The sequence below is a fragment of the Uranotaenia lowii genome, unplaced genomic scaffold, assembly GCF_029784155.1.
Source record: "Uranotaenia lowii strain MFRU-FL unplaced genomic scaffold, ASM2978415v1 HiC_scaffold_119, whole genome shotgun sequence".
NCBI classification, from domain to species: Eukaryota; Metazoa; Arthropoda; class Insecta; order Diptera; family Culicidae; genus Uranotaenia; species Uranotaenia lowii.
Genome location: NW_026597177.1, coordinates 46701 through 71651, shown reverse-complemented (window position 1 = coordinate 71651; position 24951 = coordinate 46701). Strand labels below are relative to the sequence as shown.

Sequence of the window (24951 nt, the reverse complement as noted above, 5' to 3'; positions counted from 1 at the left end):
TTTTTATAAAATGTATTTAGTCAATAGAATGATCTCATTCCTGAGAATTTCCAAACTCCTCAAAAAGAAGATAAGAGTCCGATTGAAACTCTCAACGCTTCCAAAACGGTAGAAATCACTTTTAATACCAATGAATGGTATGAAATTAGCAATGAACAAATGGAAAACATTGCCAAGTATGTGATGGAAAGTACCTTTAATGGGTAAAATTAATACTGTACAACTTTAAAAATTGTTAAGGTACACCGGGACAAGTGCAAACGGATTTCACCATACTTAAACTTTCACATGTCCTAGAAACATCTTCAAAAATTACTAATTATCGTTCGTTGCATCACAAAAATAGTTCTCAACAAATTCCCGTTGAAACGAAAGTGAAAAATATAATTGAATGATTAATGGCGTTGGGATGAAAGTGAAAAATTAAAAATTGTTGGTAAAAAGCAACGGTACTTTTGTGAAAAAAAAATTCTAAGTTTTCAATCGCCCCGTAAGGTTAGATTCATTTTTTTCCAAATGGTTGAAAAAAAATCAAATTTGAGAATATGGTAATTTCGGGAAAATCTTTGCGGGCCATGATCTTAAACTAAATATATTTTTACAACTATTTGCATTTTACAAATTTTATTAAATTTGTTTTTTTTTATTTGGATGGATAACTCCATCCAAATATTAAAAAAAAATGAAACTTTTTTGCGTCTAGATTGAGTAAAATACTTCCAAGGACGAGTGGTATTTCTTACCTTCCCGTAAAGCATGGATCACCCAAAATCTGGACGCACTGTTTATTATACCATAGCGCTCCTAGTTGTTGGATCTGGAATATTTTGACAGTACTTTGTTCGGAAATGTTTTCTGTATCAGTGCTGAAAATTTCATTACGATTCGTTTTGTTTCAAAAAAGTTACACGTGATAGAAGCCACGAGACGAAAATTAATTTTGGACAACCACGTCAAAAACCCGGGTCGGGTCGGGTTCAAAAATCGCGAAATCGTTAAAAATGGCCAAATCGACCGTGTGCAGCGTTTTTAAGCGTTTCTGTGAGATGCATACTATCGATCGGCAGATTTATACCAAGCGTCAAAGTGAACTAAGGATCGGAAACTGCATTTGAAGGTGTTGAGAACGATCAAGGCAAACCCAGGTTAGTCGGACTAACATCGCCAAGGAATGCAATGCCGACCGGTGCATCGTCAGAAGGATTCGTCTGCGCAAAGGAATACGATCTTATAAGGCCAGTAAGCAACCAAACCGGATATTGAAGAAGAATGTAGAAGCCAAAGAACGGGCCCGGAAGTTATACAACAAGGTTCTAACGAAGTACGACGGATGTATGCTCATGGATCCTCATGGATGGATCCTCATACTCACGAAACGTACGTGAAGATGGATTTTGGGCGGCTTCCTGACCAAAAATTTTACAAAGCCACTGGTCGGGGTGATAGCCCCGCCAAGTTCAAATTCGTTTTTGCCGATAAGTTTGCAAGGAAGTATTTGATCTGGCAAGATATTTGCAGCTGCGGACGAAAAACCCCGGTTTTTGTAAAAAACAAGACCATGGACTCTGAAATGTACAAGGAGGAGTGCCTGAAAAACGTTTTTTCCGTACATTAGTTCTCATAAAGGACCAGTAAAGTTTTCGCCAGATTTGGCAAGCTGCCACTACAGCAAAGAGGTACTACAGTGGTATCGAGACAACAGGGTGGATTTTGTCGAAAAGGACATCAACCAACCCAACTGCCCTCAATTCCACTCTATCGAAAAAATGTTGGCCAATTGTCAAGCAGAAAATGAAGAATAATGGTAGGAAGACTCGGGATGCAAAAGAGATGAAGAGATTGTGGAACAAAATGGCCGCTGAGGTCAGCGAATAGGGTACTTACCGTAGTTTGTTCTGTGTAGTATTTAACCATTCATGATTCCAATTTTTTTATCTTTCTAAATATATCCTGTTGAAGAGTCGGGATAGGATGGACATCAAGCGTGAACCCGTTTTAAGCTGCAAAGTCAGCTTGTTCATTTCCATATATGCCTCTGTGGCTTGAAACCCAGCAAAACTGAATGTGAGGATTTTCTCGAACAATTTTGTTAAATGTGTGGATCCAGGGATGTCGAGATTCATTGGATTCCACGGCTAGCAACACGCTAGCTGAATCAGTGAATACGACATGGGATGGGGTAATGTTCTTTTTATTTCCAACATTATAGCAGTGCGCCTCAGTAGAAAAGATACTGAGAAAGTTAGAGAGCATATACAAAAAAATTACCGTGTTCCAACATTCCATTTTAAGTTTTTGTTAAGAGTATAGAAATAAATTGTCTCCACAATTTTAATTAAAAAAAAAACAGTGAAATCTTACTATGCACCTCCGTTGTACCTCTGTAACTCATATTTCGAATTAACTTCATTTTTTTCGATTTTCCAGGTTTTGTCGTATCTGCTATTAATATTAGGAATTAAAAGATCTTCAAATGTTTTTAAAAATTTAATGTGTAGCATTCAATGTTTTAAAGTTTATCTTGATTTTCAATAATAATATATTGAATTTGAATTCAATTTTGAACAATTTTATTTAAATCACATTCAGATTCGTCCAGACCGAACTGAACGCCACTATAATTTAAGGGATTTGGTTCAGTCTGGTTGAACAAATGCTATAAATCCGCAAAATGAAGTTTTCCGCCACGGAAAAGATATTTTCTTTCTAGAAGATGATCTTTTTTTACCAACATAGCCAAACCATACATGCGTCCTTCATTTTTCTTTTCATTGATCTGTGACAAGTAAACATGCATTGCAAAGATTACTACGGCCAGGCCAACCATGTGATAAATACCGCAAAAGATACTGGAACAAGGAGAGGAATGAAGCGTGGAGTTCCCTGCCAAACACCTCATGTGGATTTTTTCATACATGATTCAGAGTAATTGAAATCACACTCGCCTTCACTAAATGAAAAAAAGTACGAAAGATTGGATCTCACCAAATAAGACACCGTCTTAGGACACATCTTCGGATCCGTGCATTGTAGGTTTGATTTTCGTTCAAGGATTGCACACAGAAACACCGAGCTTATTCCGTCGGACTTCTGGATTGTGTTCTCCTTCGCAGTTGTTCTAATTGATCGGATTCGATTAAAAAAAAAAATATTTTCTCTATGTTTTCAAACAGAAGCAATGCATCAGGATAACTGAGGGCAGATATGCTTCCTTCAATCTGGTTTCCAATTTTGTTCTAGCACTTGACGAGGGCAACGATGATCGATAAATTTATTCCACCAAGGGAGCCAACATTTCTCCTACGTAACTAAAGCTTAGTTCTTTTAGAAATGGGACAGTTAAGAATGCCTGTATCTCAAAAACCATTCGTTTGATCCAAATACTTTCTATGGAGGAAATGAAGATAATCTTAATCCATGAGAAAATTAAAAAAAATATTTATCGTTTTTTGTAAGAAATATCTCTACTTTATTCTTGGTATCTCCCATCGGCCGGCGCACACTTTTTTCAGTCATGATTTTTATCAGTTTTTCAAACTTATACTTCGCCTAATCTGTATTTTAGATAGCTGCATTCCTGTCTATCAATTTCTGCTACTTTTTGGTCCAATACTTCTCTTTTGAAAGAAGCTGAGGGCAATTTAGTGGATACAGCTGTATGCAAATCAACAAAATTTGATTATTTTTGATCCACTTTGAAACGTTTTTAAAGGAATTTCCACTTGCGAAATCTGACAATAACGAAGTAAAACCATTATGAGATTGAACTTAAAGTATAATCGGTTGGTTAGGGGGTGTTTATGTTTCGAGGCAATCGTTTTCTGTTAAATGTGTGTTTTGGGTTTTCGATTTCAAACAGTTGCTCGACGCGTTAAGAACTGGAAGCTACTTAATTGTAGGTTGCGAAAGGTCTCTACAAGATTACTCGTTTTAAGGCTTTTTAAAACAGCGAGAACCAAAGTTTTTGTTTTGAAAATTGTTGTTTTTTCCACAGGAGCATATTCTTGGCAAATCATTGTATTTCATTCGAAACAACCAGGAAATACAGATTTTAATATGCTAGGGACCTTGCCACGAGCAGACATAGTATATGATTGCTTAAATATGTTTGCAATAGGGGTTTTCATAAGTTTGGTCATTCATCAGAAATCATCTGTCTCATTGCCTTGCTACCAGCTACACAGCTCACGAGCTCTGGAACTAGCAAAAAAATTGTTGTTTGAGGTTAGGTTTCAATGACTCATAACTAGGCAACACTTTCGGCTTATCGGAAGGATTTTTTTTGGACATTTCTGCGATCTACACTTAGTTTTTCGCTTATTTAAAATTAAAAATACTGGTATGGGACTTGACTTCACTGACTTCCCCTTAACCGTAGTTGTCGATCATGTGCTTCAATCAAATACTTGATTTCAACTTCGTGGACAGACAGCGTTTGCATACTTTTCCACCACTCACACACAGTAATTCTTTGAATAAACAACGGTTTTGTCAGCTATCAATATAATAATGATGGATTTTGAAAGAAACTGTGCAAAATTATTTTTTTCATTTTTTCTTGCATCGTAAATATCTCAAAAACGCGTTAATTTAAAATTTTGAAAAAAATAGGCCTAATAGTACTTTTTACAGGCAACATAATGCTTTAAAAGTTTTGAATGTCCGATTACTAGTAAATGAGCAATTAGCAAAAGAAAGTGTCCCATTTCTAAAAGAACTAAGCTTTACCACTGACACGTTGGCCCATTCGGCCATCCGACTGAACAATAGTTACACTATTTTTTAAATTGAAAAATAATGACGAAATATTTTACCGAAGCAGCGGAAATAAAACACGTCTGCTGCCAATTAGTCATGGCCTACCTCAGCCAAGGAAACGTTATTTTTTATTTAATTTATCAGCTTCCAGTTCTTAACGCGTCGAGCAACTGTTTGAAATCGAAAACCCAAAACACACATTTAACAGAAAACGATTGCCTCGAAACATAAACACCCCCTAACAAAAAAGTTAGCCTTAAGTTAAGTTAACTTAAGGCCAAATAAAGGTCTTCGGACAAGGCACTTCGGAGACCCCTGAGCCCTTCGACTCAGTCGCGCTGATTCCTGCCAGCGTCATCAGTCGTCCCGGCCCTGAGCTCGATTGTGGCAACGGGGTGCTCCAGCTTGTTCTTTCAGGCAAGTATCCATATCGAGTTGACCTTCCTTCTTGTGATGGATCTTCCCGTTCCAGTGTGAAACGACACAATCTGCCTGCTGGGAAAAGCGATCATCTCATCCTTTACTACCAAAACGTTGGTGGTATCAACTCCTGCGTTAGCGATTATCTGCTAGCCTCATCATGCTCCTGCTACGATATTAGCGCTTTAACAGAAACCTGGCTGAGCGATAGAACCCTGTCTAGTCAAGTCTTCAGCTCTGACTACACTGTGTTCCGTTGTGATAGAGGTCCCAACAACAGCACGAAATCCACAGGTGGTGGAGTTCTGATTGCTATCCGATCCACTCTTTCAGCCATCCCCATCTACGATGAATCATGGAACGATCAAGAATTCGTATGGACCCGTATCGATCTTGGCACGAAAAAACTCTACGTTGGGGTTGTGTATCTGCCTCCTGATCGTACTAGAAATGCATCTTTTGCTGATTCCTTTTCCAGCGGCCTTTCTAAATTGTGTTCTCTCACACTTCCTGAAGACGACATCGTTATCATCGGGGACTTCAACCTACCAGGACTTAAGTGGATTCCCTCGCAAGGCAATTTTTGGTTTGCCGATCCAACCAACTGTTCCCCAGGTCAGGGGCGGCGTGCAACAACAACCGAGCGTCTGTTCTCCAGGTCAGGGGCGGCTCAAACAGCGTCTGTCTTGTAGCAAGCGGCTGAATTTATGAAATGCGGCTCCCGCCAGCTATGTCCAAGATGGCAGCCCCATCGCGGGATAGGGACTTTAGGCTAACAACCTACTGCTCCCGATTTGAAATTGTTACGGAATCCGAAAGAAATGACCGACCTGGAACTTTGGCGACGACTTTTAGCATGAAAACACGGACACGAATTGGAACTTGGAATGTTTTAACCCTTGCCCAACAAGGCAAACTGGAACAACTTGCTAGAGAGGCTAGCCGCCTCAAGCTTGAAATTCTGGGACTGAGCGAAGTCCGTTGGCCTAATACTGGAGAACACAAGACACAATCCGGGCAAGTCCTGCTTTACTCTGGCATACGAGGAGAACATGCTACTCGGGAACGAGGAGTTGGTTTCCTGTTAAGCCCGCAGGCCTACGCGGCCCTCATTAGATGGGAACCGATAAACGAAAGAATAATCGTAGCCAGATTTAGAACACGGGTTAGAAACCTTACAATGGTCCAGTGTTATGCGCCAACTGACGTTGCCGACTTGCAGGAGAAAGAGCAGTTTTACAGTCAACTGAACAGCGTGGTTGAGAGAATTCCGAAGGGTGACATTCAAATCCATTTGGGCGACTTCAATGCAAAGATTGGCTCCGACAATCAGGACCTTGAGCGCATCATGGGGCGCCATGGCCTAGGACAGATGAGCGAAAACGGAGAGCTGTTTGTAGAATTTTGTGGCAACAACAACATGGTGATCGGTGGATCGCTCTTCCCCCATCGACCAGCACATAAGGTCACTTGGGTATCCCGAGATGGCCGAACAGAAAATCAAATTGACCACATCTGCATCAGCCGAAAATGGAGAAGGAGCCTTCTTGATGTCCGCAACAAGCGAAGCGCAGACATTGCATCTGACCATCACCTCGTCCTTGGCGAGATACGACTGAGAGTTGCACGTGTCCAACGGCGCGAGGAGAAAGTCGGGTGTCGTTACGACGTCCGCCGGTTGGAGAATCCAGAGATGAAAAGGGCATACGTTGAACAGCTAGAATCCCGAGCCTCGGAGCTGCCGACAGACGGAACAGTCGAAGAACAGTGGTGTGGAATCAAGAATGCCTTTATCACGACGAGCCATGGTACTCTCGGTAAAGTTTGTGGAAGAAGGAGTGAATGGATGTCGGATGAAACTTGGAGGATGGTCGATGATCGGAGAAAGGCGAAAGTCGGAATTGAGCAGGCATGTACCGGGTCAGCCAAAGCAGCCGCCCGCTTACGATATGCGGAGCTGGAAAAGGCAGTTAAACGAGCTTGTAGACGAGACAAGAGAGCCTGGACAAACTCCCTAGCCGAAGAGGGAGAAAGAGCCGCCGCCAATGGAGATATCCGATTACTTTATGACATTTCTCGCCGCCTCAGTGGTGCAAGGACTAATGCAAGAATGCCGCTAAAAGACCGAGCAGGTCAGTTATTGACCGATCGAACAGATCAGCTCAAACGATGGACTGAGCACTTCGAACAACTCTTCCGAGTCACGAATAGCGATGGCCAACAGAATCTGCAGCTCGAAGCGCCAACAGTAAGTCGCATAAATGGCGTCAACTCGGAAGCGCCTTCGCTGGCTGAAATAGAAGCGGCAATCAAAAACATGAAATCCAACAAAGCACCTGGGATCGATTGCATCCCTGCTGAAATGCTGAAAGCCGACCCTGCCCTATCAGCACAAATGTTGCACCGTCTTTTCGCTGACATCTGGGATACTGCAACATTCCCGGCCGACTGGATGCAGGGTATCCTCGTAAAGGTCCCGAAGAAAGGAGACCTGACAGAGTGCGGTAACTGGCGAGGCATAACGTTGATCTGTACAACCCTCAAAGTACTCTGCAAAGTGATTCTGAACAGGATCCAGGAGAAAATAGACGCCACACTCCGACGGCAACAAGCTGGATTCCGATCTCGACGATCATGTGTGGACCACATCACAACGCTCCGAATCATACTGGAACAAATCAACGAATTCCAGGACTCTCTTCTGCTGGTGTTCGTTGATTTCGAAAAAGCATTTGACCGACTTAACCATGAAAACATCTGGGCGGCTCTAAGGCGACGAGGGGTCCCAGAGAAACTAGTCCATCTCATCGAAGCACAGTATGAGGCATTTTCGTGCAAGGTCTTGCACGACGGTGTCTTGTCCGAACCAATCCCGGTAACTGCTGGAGTGAGACAAGGATGTATTCTATCACCGCTACTTTTTCTAATCGTAATGGATGAGATTCTGATTGGATCGATTGACTGTGCACCGAACCGAGGATTGCCGTGGAATCCTTCAACAATGGAGCAACTGAACGACCTTGACCTGGCTGACGATATTGTTTTGCTCGCCCAAACACAACCAGATATGCAGAGCAAACTCGACGACCTCACCGAAAGTTCCAAGGCAGCAGGTCTCAAAGTCAATGTCGGAAAGACCAAGTCGATGGAGATCAACACAGGAGATCCCTCCTGTTTCCTGGTAGCTGGGCAACAAGTTGAGAAAGTGGAGTGCTTCCAGTATCTTGGTAGCCAGATTACGCCTGATGGTGGTACCAGAAAAGACATCGAAACACGGATCAGAAAGGCCCGATTTGCGTTTGCGAGTCTCCGAAACATCTGGCGGTCACGCCAGATCTCTCTACGAACAAAAATCCGAATCTTCAACTCAAACGTCAAATCCGTATTGCTGTACGGGTGCGAAACTTGGTGCACATATGCGGTAACGACGCGAAAACTGCAAGTATTTGTAAACCGCTGCCTGCGGAATATCATCCGCGCTTGGTGGCCTGGCAACTGGATCTCGAATGAGGAACTACATCGCCGGTGTCATCAAAAGGCGCTAGAAATCGAGATTCGGGAACGTAAGTGGAGATGGATTGGGCACACGCTGCGAAGAGATGAAAACGAGATTTGCAGAGAGGCGCTAGATTGGAATCCAGAAGGTCATCGAAGAAGAGGCAGACCCAGAAATTCGTGGCGGCGAAGTCTAGCCGCTGAAATCCGAACTGTCGACGAGAATCTTGACTGGGACCAGGTGAAGACGCTGGCTCCGGATCGTCAACAGTGGAGGTCTTTTACCACGGCCCTATGCACCGGAGGATCGGCGCGGGATCATTAAGTAAGTAAGTAAGATCCAACCAGATCTTCGTTTACGGTGCCTTCCAACACGATTCTCGACTCTCTAAGCACGGCAACTCTCCGCGAGATCAACAGCATAGAGAATGAAAATGGTCGCATGCTCGATCTCTGCTTCATCAGCGACGGACCCCAATTGGCTACGATTGAAGAGGCTCCTACGCCCTTGGTCAAGGTTGTTCCTCATCACCCTGCTCTGCTGCTTTCACTTGATATTCCTAGAGCTTTTGCCCACATCGAAAAACGTGGTCAATTCTTTCTCGACTTTAAGAACGCTGATTTCGTCGCTGTTTCACAAACGCTCGATGCTATCGACTGGGAATCCGAACTGGAATCTTCCGATCCGAACGCTGCGGCTATGAAATTTTCCCATATAATCAATTACGTTATCGATCGTCACGTACCGAAACGCTCATCAGTTTCTAACCTACGAGCTCCTTGGGTAACGAAAGAACTGCGACAAATGAAAACGCTCAAGAATAAAGCTCTCCGTTATTACACTAGGCACAAAACTCTCCGCGCTAAAAATGAGTATTGCAAACTCAACTCAGCTTACAAAAAACTATGCTCACGCTGCTACCAGAGCTACTTAATTCGGATACAGCGAGGTTTCAAAACAAAACCCAAATCATTTTGGCAGTACATCAAGGGCCAGCGGAAAGAATCCGGCCTACCGCCCTCCATGTTTCTGGATGATAATTTAGCGACTTCGGAACCTGAAATCTGTGGCCTCTTCGCTGACAAATTCCGTAGTGTATTTGACTCAAACTCAATATCCTCGGACCAAGTTACCAGCGCGGCTTGTAACGTCCCTCATTTGATATGCGATATATATCACATATGCTGATACATCTAAAAATAATCTTCAAAGTTTCACTCGATCAGTCTACGTTCCTATCCTTATGGAAAGAGGCCTATATGTTTCCGGTGCACAAAAAAGGGGACAGACGAAATGTGAACAACTATCGTGGCATTTCTGCCTTATGTGCGATAGCCAAATTGTTCGAGCTGGTTGTTTTGGAACCCATTTTTTCGTATTGCAAGCTCTATTTCTCAAATGAAAAACATGGATTTATGCCCAAGCGCTCTACGACTACAAACCTGTTGACATTCACGTCTACTGTGCAAGACAGTTTTGCCATGGGATCTCAAACCGACGTCATCTACACTGATCTGTCAGCTGCTTTCGACAAGGTGAACCATTCCATAGCCATCGCCAAACTCGATCGTATTGGTATCTGCGGGTCTCTACTGGAATGGTTCCGCAGCTACCTGGTAGGACGAAAATTCATTGTTCGAATAGGTGAATCATTTTCTAGTCAGTTCTCCGCCAAATCCGGAGTGCCTCAAGGGAGTCATCTAGGACCAATAATATTCCTGATATACTTCAACGGCGTGCTGTTGCTCCTTGATGGACCAAAACTAGCGTATGTTGATGACCTGAAACTGTATCGCCGCATCAACGGTCCCGAGGATGTAAACTTCCTACAGAGTCAGTTCAACCTCTTCGCCTCTTGGTGTGATGTAAATTGCCTTCCCTTGAATCGCAGTAAATGTGCAGTAATTTCGTTTTCCCGCAAGCGACTCCCATTATCAGCCATTTATCATCTTGGAAACGAGGCTATCGCTCGCGTCGAACAAGTGAAAGATCTTGGCGTGATTCTTGACACAAAGTTGAATTTCAAGACTCACACTAACTATATCGTCGACAAAGCCTCCAGATGTCTGGGTGTTCTTTTCCGCATGACGAAAGACTCCAAGGATGTCTACTGCTTGAAGAGTCTTTATTGTAGTTTGGTTCGATCGACCCTTGAATATGCCTCGGCTGTTTGGTGCCCATATTATCAAAACGGCTCAGAGCGTATTGAGACCATCCAACGGCGTTTTTTGCGATACGCTCTCCGACAACTCAACTGGCACGACCCGTTCCGACTTCCCAGCTACGAGAGCCGCTGTCGTCTAATCGACATCGACACGCTGCAAGCCCGCCGGACCGCCACACGAGCCTTGGTCGTTGCGGATCTGCTTTCATCGAGAATAGACTGCCCCGCATTGTTAGAGGAACTTCGACTCAACGTACGGCCACGAGTTCTGAGGAATCGTGATCTGCAGCTCTTTCCCAGCAAGAAAAAAATTCATTCCCGTTCATTATTCCGCCTCCAAATGAATAAATGGGTGATTTTGGGCTTTGGGCTTTGAGATTCCGAACTTAGAATATTTTCGGTCTTTCTTCTGCCGAGGCCCATCTTCACGCACCAACACAGTTTTAAACTTTATGTTCCTTTCCTATGGAAATGGATTGACGCAATTGCTTTTCAATGTATTGGAACTGGGCGACCCGCTTGTTCAATGCTGGCTGTTTTTGTTGATATTGTTCGAAAGGAGTTCAGTTTCATTCGTGCTTCGAATCTGTACAGACGTCGTGGGTGTACGTTAAAATTTTTTTTGAACGAGGTGTGAAAGTTGTTGTTGTAGTGTTGAAAGTGATTAGTGAAATCAGAATTCCAGAACATATCCAACAACGGATTTTCTTTGTAAGTAACTTAAGAATCTGTTTTTTTACCCATATTCTGAATTCCGCATTCACATTAAATCAAAATGCAATGTGAATTCGGAGCTTTGAATTTCATTTTATTATTCCTAAATTGATTTCTAACTTAACAATAGTGCATAAAACCTGCATCTTAAACCTTAGAAATATCAATTTATTAATTCAGAATTTCGGGTCGGGGTCGGAATTTCATATCTAAGAATATAATTTCCGAATGCCAAGAGCTGATTTTAGTTTTCCAGATTCTTGTTTCTGAAGTATAGAATTTTAATTTTCAATTCGTTATCTTCATTTCTGCATTTTCTATGGTTTTGTGATGGCAGCCGGGGGTTAGTCTTAGCTTTCTGAAAACATATTTTTAAAATCTGTTGATCTAATTCTGATATCCTTTTCTCAAGCCTTTACTAGTGTAAAGTTGAGCAATAAAATTTGAACAGTGCAAAATAAAATCAGTTATGGATTTTTTGCAAACTGGTCCGTTTAAATAAACAAATCCGTTAAAAACCTCAATTCTTAAGTCTGAATTTTAAACAAGATTTGAAGACGAGAAAAAACCTAAAAAATCTGAAATCAGAACCTGATTTGAAATCCCAGAAAAAAAGAATTGGGTTGAGAAGAGATTCAAAAATAAAAAATCTAATAAAGATTCAAAATTTGAGGCTTTTGAAAAGTAATTTCTGAATCCATATTTTTATCCCAAGATACCAGGTTCCGGATTCCGTACTGTCAACTACTGTTATCGAATTTTAAATTTTAATTCTTCATATCGTGGTCTGAATCTGAAATCTCAATCTAGAATCTGAGATCAGAATCTGAAATCTGAATCTGAAATCTGAACCTGAAATCTGAACCTGAAATCTGAATCTGAACTCTGAATCTGAAATCTGAATCTGAAATCTGAATCTGAAATCTGAATCTGAAATCTGAATCTGAAATCTGAATCTGGAATCTGAAATCTGAATCTGAAATCTGAATCTGAAATCTGAATCTGAATTCTGAATCGGAACTCTGAATCTGAAATCTGAAGTCTGAATCTGAAATCTGAATCTGAATCTGAAATCTGAATCTGAAATCTGAATCTGAAATCTGAATCTGAAATCTGAATCTGAAATCTGAATCTGAAATCTGAATCTGAAATCTGAATCTGAAATCTGAATCTGAAATCTGAATCTGAAATCTGAATCTGAAATCTGAATCTGAGATCGGAATTTGAAATCTGAATCTGAAATCTGAATTTAAGTTTTAATTGTGAATATTGAATCTGAAATCCATCTGAATCTCAGTTTTGTGAAAATTGATCTGAATCTAAATTTTGATTCCTAAAATAACTTTATGTATTTGATGCAGTGAAATCACTGGATTTACCTTGTTTTTGCGATTTTGATTATTGATAAATGTATACATTATTTTTTGTATTTATATTTATTCAAGTTTTTGTCCATTTTCAGATGAGTTTAACATAATCATGAATTATTTTTATTAATTAAAATTTTTTTAAGAATATATTTAAACTTTTATTAAAAGATTATTTAAATAAATGCAGTTAATTTGACAATGAATCAGCAAAATTCGTTCGTATCTAATCCGAAATTCCTTTTTTTATGTCCTGGCAATGGTTATATTCATGTATTTATTATATTTCATTTTTTGCCATTGAAATGAAAAGAAATTAAAAAAAATTTCTTTTCAATTCTCCCTCCTTTTTTTCTACTTGCTTTTAAAATGTTGGAATCCGAAACTCCTTTTTCAATAAATGTATTAAAAATAATTTAACAGAGTATGTTTAAGATATTTTTCAAAAGATTTTTAATTATTATCTTCTATCGTTTTAAAAACCTTTTGAAAAATATCTTAAACACACTCAGTTAAAATTTTCAAAAGATTTATTTTAAATTTGATTCACCGTCAGAATCAATTTGAAAATTTTTCATATTAATTTATTATTGAATTCAAGCGATCACAATTATTTTCAGTGGGCTCTGCAGAAAAGTATAGAAAAAAACAACGAAAAACTTTTACTGCGCAGCTCGGATCCGAATCCCATCCCATGTATGAACCCTTCGGGCATCGTGCTCTAGTACGATGTCCGAGGGGCGTTTCTTCCGCTTTCGGAGCTTTCGGATGAATCACAAGGAACTCACTCGAACGTTGTGTTCACTCCGGCGACTCCGGCTGCAATTTTTGTTTCAACTGCTATTTCGCAGTTGCGCTCCGGATTTATTTCGCTGCGAAGCGGAAAATTCATTTCAAAAATCACTGGGTTGTCCCTCTCCGGCTTAACAATTATGGGGCCAACACAGCTCTAATCGGTGTTATAAAAACATTTAACCGCTACTCCGGGTACTTCGACTTTGACGTTTCGCGTGATGTATTCCGAAGAAAAATTCTTAGAGTTTTAAGTTTAACGTAGATTACCGCTTGTATGTACATTGTCCTAAACTATAGTTTTTCATTTGGATCAATATGTGATCCGTTGATTTATAATAAATAAATGAATAAATTTATAATAAATAAATAAATAAATTTATTTATTCGGACAAAGCCACAAGAATAAGAATGTCTCCGGACGAAAAACAAGAAATTGTAAACTCTTATGAGAAAAAAAATGCGTCGAGCAACTGTTTGAAATCGAAAACCCAAAACACACATAGAATTATTTTGCTCATTTTTTAACAAACTCAATTTTTTTGACCAAAAAGTGCTTCTCAGCATTGTGGCTCTTAGTTTAGTTTGGCGCAACGCATTTTCATCATTTTCACTGCCTGCAACATTGAATTTAGCTTATAATAGCAAAAAAAAAAACAATGGAAAAATGATTCTGATATTTATGTTGCAGGTTATTCAGGATATTTATGTTGCAGGTAATTCATCACAATTCGATTTTTTTTTTATCGGCGTTCAGTTCGGTCTTTTCGAGTCCCGACCATATATACTTTTTTATTTATAAATGGTTTTATTGAGGCATTTTACTTATGAAGTTTTTCCTAACTTTGGGTAAGAGGGGGGCCAGACCATATATACTTACATGAATTTTTTTGCAAGTGTTTTTTTGGGGAACAAAAGGGAAAGAAACTTTCAAATCAAATCAAATCGCCTTCTTCTTCTTCTTCTTTCAACACCAACATGGCCAATATTTGTTTGCATCCTGGATGCCTTTCAAAGGGATTAGTGCAATATCATTGTCAGAAACGTAATATTGGATTTTTTTCTAAATTAAAATGAAATTTTGCTAACTTTTTTGAACGCTTTCAAATTAAAACTTAAAAACTGCTGGCAAGTCGGCAAAGGCAAATAAAAAAAATCGAAAGAATATTGATGAGCACATGATGATGATTTTTTTTAAATATTTTTTTCATTGTTAAAGTTGTATGATAAATAAACTCAGCAGATATTTTTTTGAAAATATTATTATTTTATCGAATTGGACAAAACGCTAATTTCGTTGGTAGTTGATTAAAAACTTTGCATCTAAATTGCCGAAAAAACTATGTTCTTGACAAAAAAAACCCATAGTGTTATTTTGTATTTGATCTAAAAAATCTGTGAAAACTTTCTCTGATGTTGTACCAAATGTTGACAAATTCTGTCTTTTCACTTGGTAAATTACAATTCATATTAACAACGTTAAGATATTTTCTTAAACTAGCATTAGAAATCTCATTCCAGTAGAACTAAAATTTTATTTATATGATCTGGTGTTTAAAAAAAATTACCATTAAAGAATCCAAACTCTTTATTGAATAAATTTGCTTGGAAATCTGTGAAATTTTTGTTATTCCCAAGATTTCAGCAAATTTAATCTAAATGTTATGTTAAAAATATTTTGTCACCAATTGCAAAAAACAATCAGGGCTTCGAGAGCAAAGTTCAACTGTGGACAGATTTTTTGGAAAAAAAAAACCTAAATTTTGTCAGTGAATTTGAACCACAAAAATAAAAAAATATATTTCGTTTTTTAGTTATTGCTGTGATATACATTGCTCCAAATGACTTATGAATGAAGGAAATGGGTAGCTACCGCGGCGCGGGTTTAAAAACAAAATATTGTTATCGTAGAAAGCTTGTCTATGATTGGAAAAACAAATATTTGCGAAGAAATAATAGTTGATAGAAAAAAAAATCAATGTTCTCCAACAAACCCTGACTTTGATTTGGTTACGTATTTATCATTTTCGGCTGATTTGTAAAAACGATGTTAAATTTCTTTTTGAAGATTTGAAATAATTAACATTGATCTTTGAAAATAAATTTGCTAAAAATTTGTAATTATTACTATTTAATTTTTTTAACCTGTTAGATCTTTTTGTTATTATCTACACAGTTCTGCAAATAATTGACGAGTGTTATTTTATATGTATATGTGCGGCCCGCCGAGAAGATTTAGAATTAAAACTGGCCCGTTGGTTCAAAAGGTTGCTCCCCCTGCAATAAATCATCTTGTTTTTTCAAAACATATCCACCAATTCAATCCACTTTGTTAAAATTTGTTAGGGTAGAAAATTTAATGGAAATTACTTAAAAATTGTGTGGGCTGTGTCAAATTTTAAATTAATTTTCCCCCTCCATTTTAGTATTAGGTACTTGTAACTATTATAGAAACATCTCCAACCGAAAAAAAACCCTTAGATGCTCAAATTTCATGTTTTTGAATTCGGTTTGCTACATCTTCGTACCTGAAAATGAACACATTCTTTCTTGAAAAAGATACAACGGCTCACCGGCAGGAACTTGTATCCGCAAAATTTGAGATGTTTACAGCTTATGTTCTTTCTTTCTTTGATATCTCATGTTTCTCTAATACTTTATATTAACTTTGAAAATGTGACCTCAGATTCTACGTCGATCGGTTCAATAGTTTGCGATTCTATAGGGACCAGAGATTGTTCCATTTTTTACCACTCAATAGATGAACAGAAAAAAAAATGTAAATAAAAGCTTTAAAATAATTGTGTCTATTCAACCATGTGATACATTAATATTTTGTATGTTTTTTCTTAGGAGTTGTTCAAATCTATTAAATACCTACGTCATTTCAGGTCGGATACCTCAACTTTACGGAATTCGTTTAGCCATTGAAATCAAAAGTGATTGCAGCAAATTAGCAAAAGATAAAAAAATCGCTGTTTACAAATTGATAAAAAACAAATCCGTTTTTTCTTACTTCTTTTTTCAATGTTGTTTTTTACAAAATGCATTATTGAAACTTTTGATAGAGCAAAGTAGAACCCAAATCTTTATAAAACATTGCTTTATTCAAGCAGACTAAAATACATATACTCGTATCGTACTGGACTCGTTGATTTTTCCTCTTGTCATTGTCTTTACCACCAGCACTGCAATGGAGGATGATTAATTATCAAAGTTGGCCTTGTTTGAATCTTTTCATTCATATGAATTCTTTTGTATGATGTCTAAAACTCAAGCCGAAAATGAATATGAGACTATGACTTTTGGTAAACCTTGTATATATAAACTGAATGTCAGATCTTAGATTGATAATATTCTCAGAGAAAAAGTTCATAGTAGGCACCGAACATGTGACTAAGAAGAGCTCTTATTCATTTCGTTTCTTTATCGTGCATGCAATGAGTGCCGGGCATGCGCTGTATATGTAGAGCAAATGTTCCTAATTTAAATATTACCGCGGTCGGTCAGGATTTGATCGGAAATGCGAACATGAAGTTTTTTGTTATGATTCAAAATTATTGTGTATAGAGATGTTACGTTCTCTCATAGTCCTTTTTGCAGATAGCAGCATGTAGTTGTGAAGCAAAGGTTCTCACCAACACTTTTTTATTTTTGGAACATCAATCGAAAAAATCTTTCATGTTTGTTTACCTTGTGTTCCGGTGGTCTTGCAGAGATTTGCTAGCGGTGGTTTTTCTTTTACGTTCATAGTTGTCATTGTCATAATTGAGATAAATTCAGTGATTTTCATTTATTTTGACATGGGTAAAAAATGTACAGAAAAAAGAAAGAATTTCTAATTTTCAACCAAATTTCTAATTAGTTTAACTTGATTTTTTGACAACCACGGCCTCCAAAAGCGCCTGTCACATCGCAACCGCTTTTTTGTACTTCATGCGGACAAATTAATATTTATACACCACAACTATCATTCTTATTATTTGTACAGTAAACAGAATTTAGCTATCATATTAGATATAAACATTCACACAGTTGGTGGTTTAGTGTTACTGATATCTGATTGGAGGAACTGGTGATTGGTGATATATCACCAATTATGTGAAGATTCAACAAATGATTGCTGGAATTTTTCGATAAATCATTTATAAGAATGTTGAGCTGCTGTTACAGATCATTTAATCATGAACCATGAAAAGAATGCAATAAAGAAAACAAATTTTTGATTTTTATTATAAATGAATAAAGCAATTTCTGATCCAGATAAGTGATATCACTCTAATTCAATAACATAACTGAATAGGTTTGAAGCCGTTATTTTGAGTATTGTAAAAGTTATGACCCATCAAAGTTGAAAAGTAATATTTGAAATTTATCGGAATTTTATGATTTTTAAGTTTTTGTTTTTGGAGTACTTGAGGCATCGTATAACACTTGGTTTGGAGTCATTTGATTCGTTTTCAATCCACAGAGTTGGTCGGAAAATGAATGATTTAATACATTTTTTGTTCTAAAACCAAACACATACAATGAGTGAAACACTATAAATGTTTGAATCCTCAAAATTTCATTCTACAATTTGTTTCAAACTGATCAACGGATAAGTCAAGCATTAATCTACTATTTTCCTATTGGCTTTGAGGACCAAACTTGTAACTTCATTCTGGTGTATCCAAATAAAAAAAATTCTTCGGGGACCCTCAATGAATTCTTGAAATTTTTAATTTGCATCATTATTTTATATGAACGCACCCTGAAAGCCTAGGATAAAAACTTCCTCAACAGACCTTGAGTTTCAATTTGACAGTCCTCGCTTAAAACCGCCATATCTCTTTTGTTTACCAACTGATTTTTACAAAATTTATAGTTTTGGAAACCTTGTATTGTAACTTAAAAATGTTTTCTCAGTCCATATTCAGCTACAACACTTCAGTTTTTCGTTTTTCAAAGTCTAAGAAATAAAAACCGAAAAACATGGTCCAAAAAAATACTGTGTAGATCAGCTACAGAATGCTCAAGAAAAATTCCAGTCTCCAAGAAAGCTGAAGTTGCACATAAGGACATATTTTTTTGAAATTTTGTATGATCATGACCACAAAAAATGTAGAAAAGGGGTGTGAAAACCGTACTTTTCAATCAATGAACCGTCAAAATTGTTAAGCCACACCAGAGAAATTTTGAAAAGAGGATTGGAAAGTTGATGTAATTTGGCTCATTTTTGCATTCAGTTTTCTAAAAGACTAATTTATTTTTTTGAACATTTCCTAGCTGATCTAGTCTTTGTTCTAAACCGCGTTTGTTGATTTTTTGTTCTCAGACTTTAAATAACGGAACACTGTAGTATTGTAGCTGAATATTGTTTGACAAACATATTGGAGTTACATTGCGAGGTTTCCAAAACTATAAATTATGTAAAAATTAGTTGAGAATCAAGAAAGATATATTGGTTTAAGTCAGGATTGTCAAGTAGACACCTCAGGGACTGTAACGGGTAAAAATTTCTGGGACGGATGAGGGTTAAATAAATAACTGCATATTTAGGCACTTTCTAGTATTCCAATAAGTTTTAAAGGGTTTTACGAGTATTTCCTCTGGCACTCTTATGCTAAATAAAGAGTTATGGAATTGTTTTATTAAATGCGATAGAGAGGAACATAAATTCTATGTATTGACCATTCAGGTTTTTGTAACTTTTTATTCATGCGGAACAAAAATTTGATATGTGATGATAATGCCTCTACATAAATTCTACCCGCTCATTTTCACCATCTTTCATTTAATCTAACCTTCTATCCATCTATAAAATTTCATAATCTTTAGATGTCTCTACTAAAAGGACATCACTTTTCACCGATAAGGGCGAAAAATTTAAGTTAAAGTTTTTATGATTTATATCATTTACTAGCTTATTTTACCCGGCTATGCTCGGGTTCACATAAAACATAAATCAAAATGAGTCGTTTGACTTTTAGAATTTTTATATTAAAATATATCATTATAAGCAATTTTGCGCATCTTTAGCTATTGTTCAGTTTTCTATTGAGATTATTCACTGTGTTTATCGTTTTCATATTATAGAAAAACTTAAAGGTATGAGTTTTAAAATCAAAGACATACAAAATAGTTTCCCTTGAAAGCTTATTCATCACAATAAACATTTTTTTCATCCATCATTTTTTAGGAAGCTTGAAAAGATTTGGACTTTTATTAGTTATCTTCAAATGATCAAATTGTTTTGATATCTTTCCCATCCTGCCTCTAATAAAAATCTCTTTCGGATATCAATCCACTTTTCAAGACGGTTGATCTCCCTGTACAATGGTACATATATTAGACCTTTATCTACTTTGAAATTTCTAAACAAACATCCGAATCTGGTTAAACCATGTTTAAGACTCACATTGCATGTTTTAAACTATTTGTGTACTTTTTTCGCTTTTTAATTTCACACTGTTTTATGAGTACTTGGTCTTAAAAGTGAAAGTTCCATATTTAGTTTTTTGAAGTTTTTGAAAACAAACCACCTCTGAACCGAAGTAACCATTCTAATTTTATAAGTGAGTTACATTTCAATGTTCCTATTCTAGGACATTCATCCCATTAATACTTGTGAAGTGTGATCAATTTTAAAGTTCATTTGTTTAAATTCGCAGTACTAAACGGTTCTACTATAAGTTTTATCTAAATTGGATGGTAGAATTGAACAAATTGACTCAAAGTTATAAATTGGCCACAGAAATAGAACTGCATAAAACTGAAAACCTCAGATTCAATTAATAAAAGTTTCATGTAATGGATTTGATTCCAACGGAACCAAAAGTTTTGCAAGATAATACACGATCAATTTTTTAATCCCCCGTTAAAACTCCCCGACGGCTATTAAAGCGTTGAAATCGAGGCCTTCAACTTATAACTCTGAATCTTATTATTTTTTTTTCTTTCTCTATGAGAGATTCTAAAAATTCGACAATAGTTGGTTCATAAAAGCTGGAATTTATGAAAATCGGTTCTTTCAGCTGAAGAAGTCAATTCACTGTTTACTGTTCAGTTCACTGTATATTTATGTAGACTCTCAAAGCAGCCCCGCGGCGGTAGGGAGCACTTTGAAAATCACTACAATTCTATTCAATATATTTCTTACAGGCTAGTTGTATTTTTCAATCCAAAATGTAGGCTCATTATTGCATTCGAATATCTCCTACCAGTATCACGTGCTTAGAACAGAAGAAGAAATAAAATTACCCGCCAAAATTCCCCCTTTCAAATTTTCAATGATCAGCAAGCTTTGATTTGCTTTCCAGTATACGTGAACTTTGAATGGTCGTTGCTAATGCTCGGCCCATAATGATGGTGAAAAAAAAAACCCGCCAAAGGAAACGAAAATCAGCTGTCAAAATGGGTGCCATGACTTTTGGTTCGTGGGAATAAAATAGAACGTTGTATGGGAGGGTCCCTTTTCATAGGTGGGAGGGGCTCAGAACTATTACTAAAACCTTACCCTGGTTCAACTACATCTCTGAACCAAATTTCAGGCTGATCGGTTCAGCGGTGTGGGTTTGTATAAGGTGCATACAAACAAACAAACATATATAGTCCAACTCATCTTTATATATTAGATAGCATTTTGTCATTTTTTCCATTTTTGTCGTTTTTGTAATTTTTGTCATTTTTGTTATTTTTATTTTTTTGTCATTTTTGTAATTTTTGTAATTTTTGTCATTTTTTGCAATTTTTGTCATATTTGTCATTTTTGCTTTTTTGTCATTTTTGTCACTTTGATCATTTTTGTCAATTTTGCCCTTTTTGTAATTTTTTGTCATTTCTATAATTTTTGTCATTTTTATCGTTTCAGTTATTTTGTAGTTTTTGTTTTTTTTTGCCTATTTTGTCAATTTGTCATTTTTGTCATTTGTGTCAATTTTGTAGGATCTTGTGATTTGTGTAATTTCTGTCATTAATGTCATTTTTGTCATTTTTGTCTTTTTGTCATTATTGTCGTTTCTGTCATTTTTGTCATTATTGTCTTTTTTTTCATTTTACTCATTTTAGTGATTCTTGTCATTTTTGTTATTTTTGTCATTATTGTCATTTCTGTCATTCTTGCCATTCTTGTCATTTTTGTCACTTTAACCATTTTTGTCAATTTTGCCATTTTTGTCATTTTATGTCAATTTTGTCATTTTTGTTATCTTTGTCATTTTTGTCATTTTTGTATTTTTAGCCATTTTTGTCACTTTGATCATTTTTGTCAATTTTGCCATTTTTGTAATTTTCTGTAATTTTTGTCGTTTTAGTCATTTTTGTCAGTTCTGTCATTTTTGTCAGTTCTGTCATTTTTGTAATTTTTTTTTTCATTTTCGTCAATTTTGTAGTTCTTGTGAGTTTTGTCATTTCTATCATTTCTATCATTTCTGTCATTTCTGTCATTTTTGTCATTATTGTCATTTTTGTCATTTTTGTCTTTTTGTGATTTTTATCATATTTGTCATTTTAGTCATTTTTGTAATTTTTGGCATTTTTGTCATTTTCGTTATTTTTGTTAATTTTTGTCATTATTGTAATTTTTGCCATTTTTGTGATTTTTGTGATTTTTGTGATTGTTTAAATTTTTGTATCTCATGTAAATTTTGTATTTTAAATATTTTTTGTAATTGTTGAGTTTTAAATTTAAGTCATTTTTGTCATTTTGTGATTTTTGCAATTGTTGTAATTTTTGCAATTTATGCCGTTGGTTTAATTTTTGTAATTTGCATAATTTTTGTATTTTTTAAAATTTTCTATATTTGTCATTTTTGTCATTTTTTGATTTTTGTAATTGTTGTAATTTTTGCTATTTCTGCCATTGGTGAATTTTTGTAATTTCCATAGTTTTTGTTATTTTTAAATATTGTTATTTTTATCATTGAGGCAACTCTAAATCAAGTCCGACTGAGCTGAAATTTTCAAAAAGCCAGTTTTTAAGGCCAATCTACAAAATGTAAAAATCTGTTTTTTTAAACTTACTTTTTAGCCACCCCTTACGGTCCCCTATAGTTTTGCACTTATTTTTGTTATTTGCTCATTCATTCCGTTTTAAAAGAAGTATAAAAAATGTTTTTTTTGGTATTCCACGAATAAAACTTTTACTTGTAATCGGTTATCTCGTCTTCAATCGAGATGACATTTTCCATACCGTGCTCTTACTTAGATACTCTAATGACTGTTAGCATATTTATAGACGGCGTGTTTACTATTCTTGAATGAACTGAAATCGTTCGACCAAATTGCTTGTCTGAGCTGGAACTTATAACACGCCAAGTGTGTTGTATATGCAAAATTTTCAACCATGTGCACTCAAAGATTTCAACAAGAGAGCACATTTCTGGCTCAATGGGCAAAGCAAATGAAAAACGAATGCGTTAATAGACCAAGCAAGTACGGAATTAGATTTAAGGCCAATCGATTTTGTTATGACGGTCATGACGCTCGTTGAGGATATCTGAATACAAACACATGCATTCAATTTTTACCAACTTTCATGTAAATATTCAATAAATGTGCGATAATGAAAAGAAAAATAAGATATTCAGAAACTCTTGCTGAAGTCAACCTCCGAGAAATATTAACATTGCTGCAGCCTTTCTTTATAGTCATGGCTTTGAAAACATAATTGACAACAAGATGTAACAGTTTATTTCTGAAATACCACAGATAGATATGTAGTTTCAATCAAATTTTTTTTGATCAACAGATAGCAATATCGATTAGAAACATTAATCGTTGTTATTTTCTTTTATTACAGATCCTGACTGCAACATGATGGGCCGAAAAGCGTTGAAACGTGCGATCAGTATATAGTGGCATGATACGTTATGGCGTTAAAACGCGTTAAACCCATACTAAGGCTGGATGTGAGTGAATGTCAACGAAGTTTTATCTTATTTTTTTATTGAGCATCGGACTTTTCATAATAGATCTGTGCCAGAAGGTGAAATCTCCACTTAATCCTTTGTTTCATATTGTAACAAGTTCACAACAGATAATGTATTGAAAAAAGGCAAAAATCGTATTATTTTCATTATTTTTTAAGTACACATTATTTTCAACTGTTTAGAAAGATTTTTCAAGTAAAAACAAAAAATCACGAAATGAAGAGTTAACATAAAAATGAAAGAACCCTTCTCAACTTCGTTGATTTATATACCCAGCAAACGTTTTTGTAGCTTTATTTCTCAAAATCTTTGAAATACGTTTCATATACATATACTATAGAACGATCGTATAAAACTCACAAGTGCAGCATTTATGAACCAAAGTGAAGGCAATATACCATACATAAATTCCCAAAGCGATGAAAACTGCATCAATTACATGTTTTTCGACACCCTAATCGTGCCTATCGGAAGATTGCAAGAGAACGCAAAAATCTGCTCTCTAAGCATTCAAATCGTTGCCAGCGACATTTTTTCCGGTTTTCGCATGAATCTAGGGTAATTTGCCAATCGTTGCACAGCTAAGCACATGATTTTGTTTTTTATGCTGTATCATAGTCATTTTAACCGAATTCACTCGATTTTTTTTGAGGATTGCACTCATACAGGATTAGTCAACAAGATCCAAAAGTACAAGTGTTCGAAAAAAGTGACATAAAAATTTAAAAAATCATTTAAAACAGCTTGTCTGTGCCCAATAGTTGCACAGGCAAATTTTATTTCGTGCCTAATGTTGTCCGATTTTTTCCAATGGTTGTACATTTTAAAAACCTTCTTAAGGCTCTGCCGCCATGTGGCCCAAAAGGCTGATATTTGTTAAGGAAGTTTATTATGAGAACTTCTAGTTTAAATGAAATCCAATTTGGAGACGCCCCCTTTTGGGGGGGGGGGTTTTCCATATAAACCGCCCAATGCACACTGAGAAAATTCAGACCCAAAATCTAAAAAAAAAACACACACACAAAGCCGCGCTGGTTTGAAACTGTGAAATAGCATTTATTCCACGTGAAATTCTCATAGAAACTCATTTCTACCACTGAATTTTACCGGAGCCACCTGAATGAAGTGTTATTTGACCTTATTTGCCTAGTTTTGAGCTTTTTTTTTTAAATGTTCTACCAACATAAAATTCTATGCCATTGCAATTCCATAGCTGTAAGGTATTTATTACTTTTTTAAGTACCTATTTAAAGGTCAAAGGATAAAAGGAGGCGATCTGTTTTGCCCCCTTTTACTCCTATGAAGGAGATGTCATTTTATAAAATAGTT

At 36.4% G+C, this 24951-nt stretch overlaps 2 protein-coding genes across 2 annotated transcripts in view; both read left to right on the top strand.

The window, feature by feature from the left end:
• Positions 1-159: 159 nt before the first annotated feature.
• On the top strand, positions 160-23548 carry LOC129759187 (uncharacterized). The gene is made up of 5 exons (XM_055756594.1): positions 160-203; positions 5231-5803; positions 9022-9818; positions 9887-10804; positions 23493-23548. Exons 1-5 carry the CDS (start codon positions 160-162, stop codon positions 23546-23548), a joined length of 2388 nt encoding a protein of 795 aa, XP_055612569.1.
• Positions 23484-24951, top strand: part of LOC129759188 (innexin unc-7-like) — a gene marked incomplete at its 3' end in the record, with an annotated part of 41135 nt that continues 39667 nt past the window's right edge. The window contains exon 1 of the mRNA XM_055756595.1: positions 23484-23601. The remainder of the gene's footprint in view (positions 23602-24951) is intronic.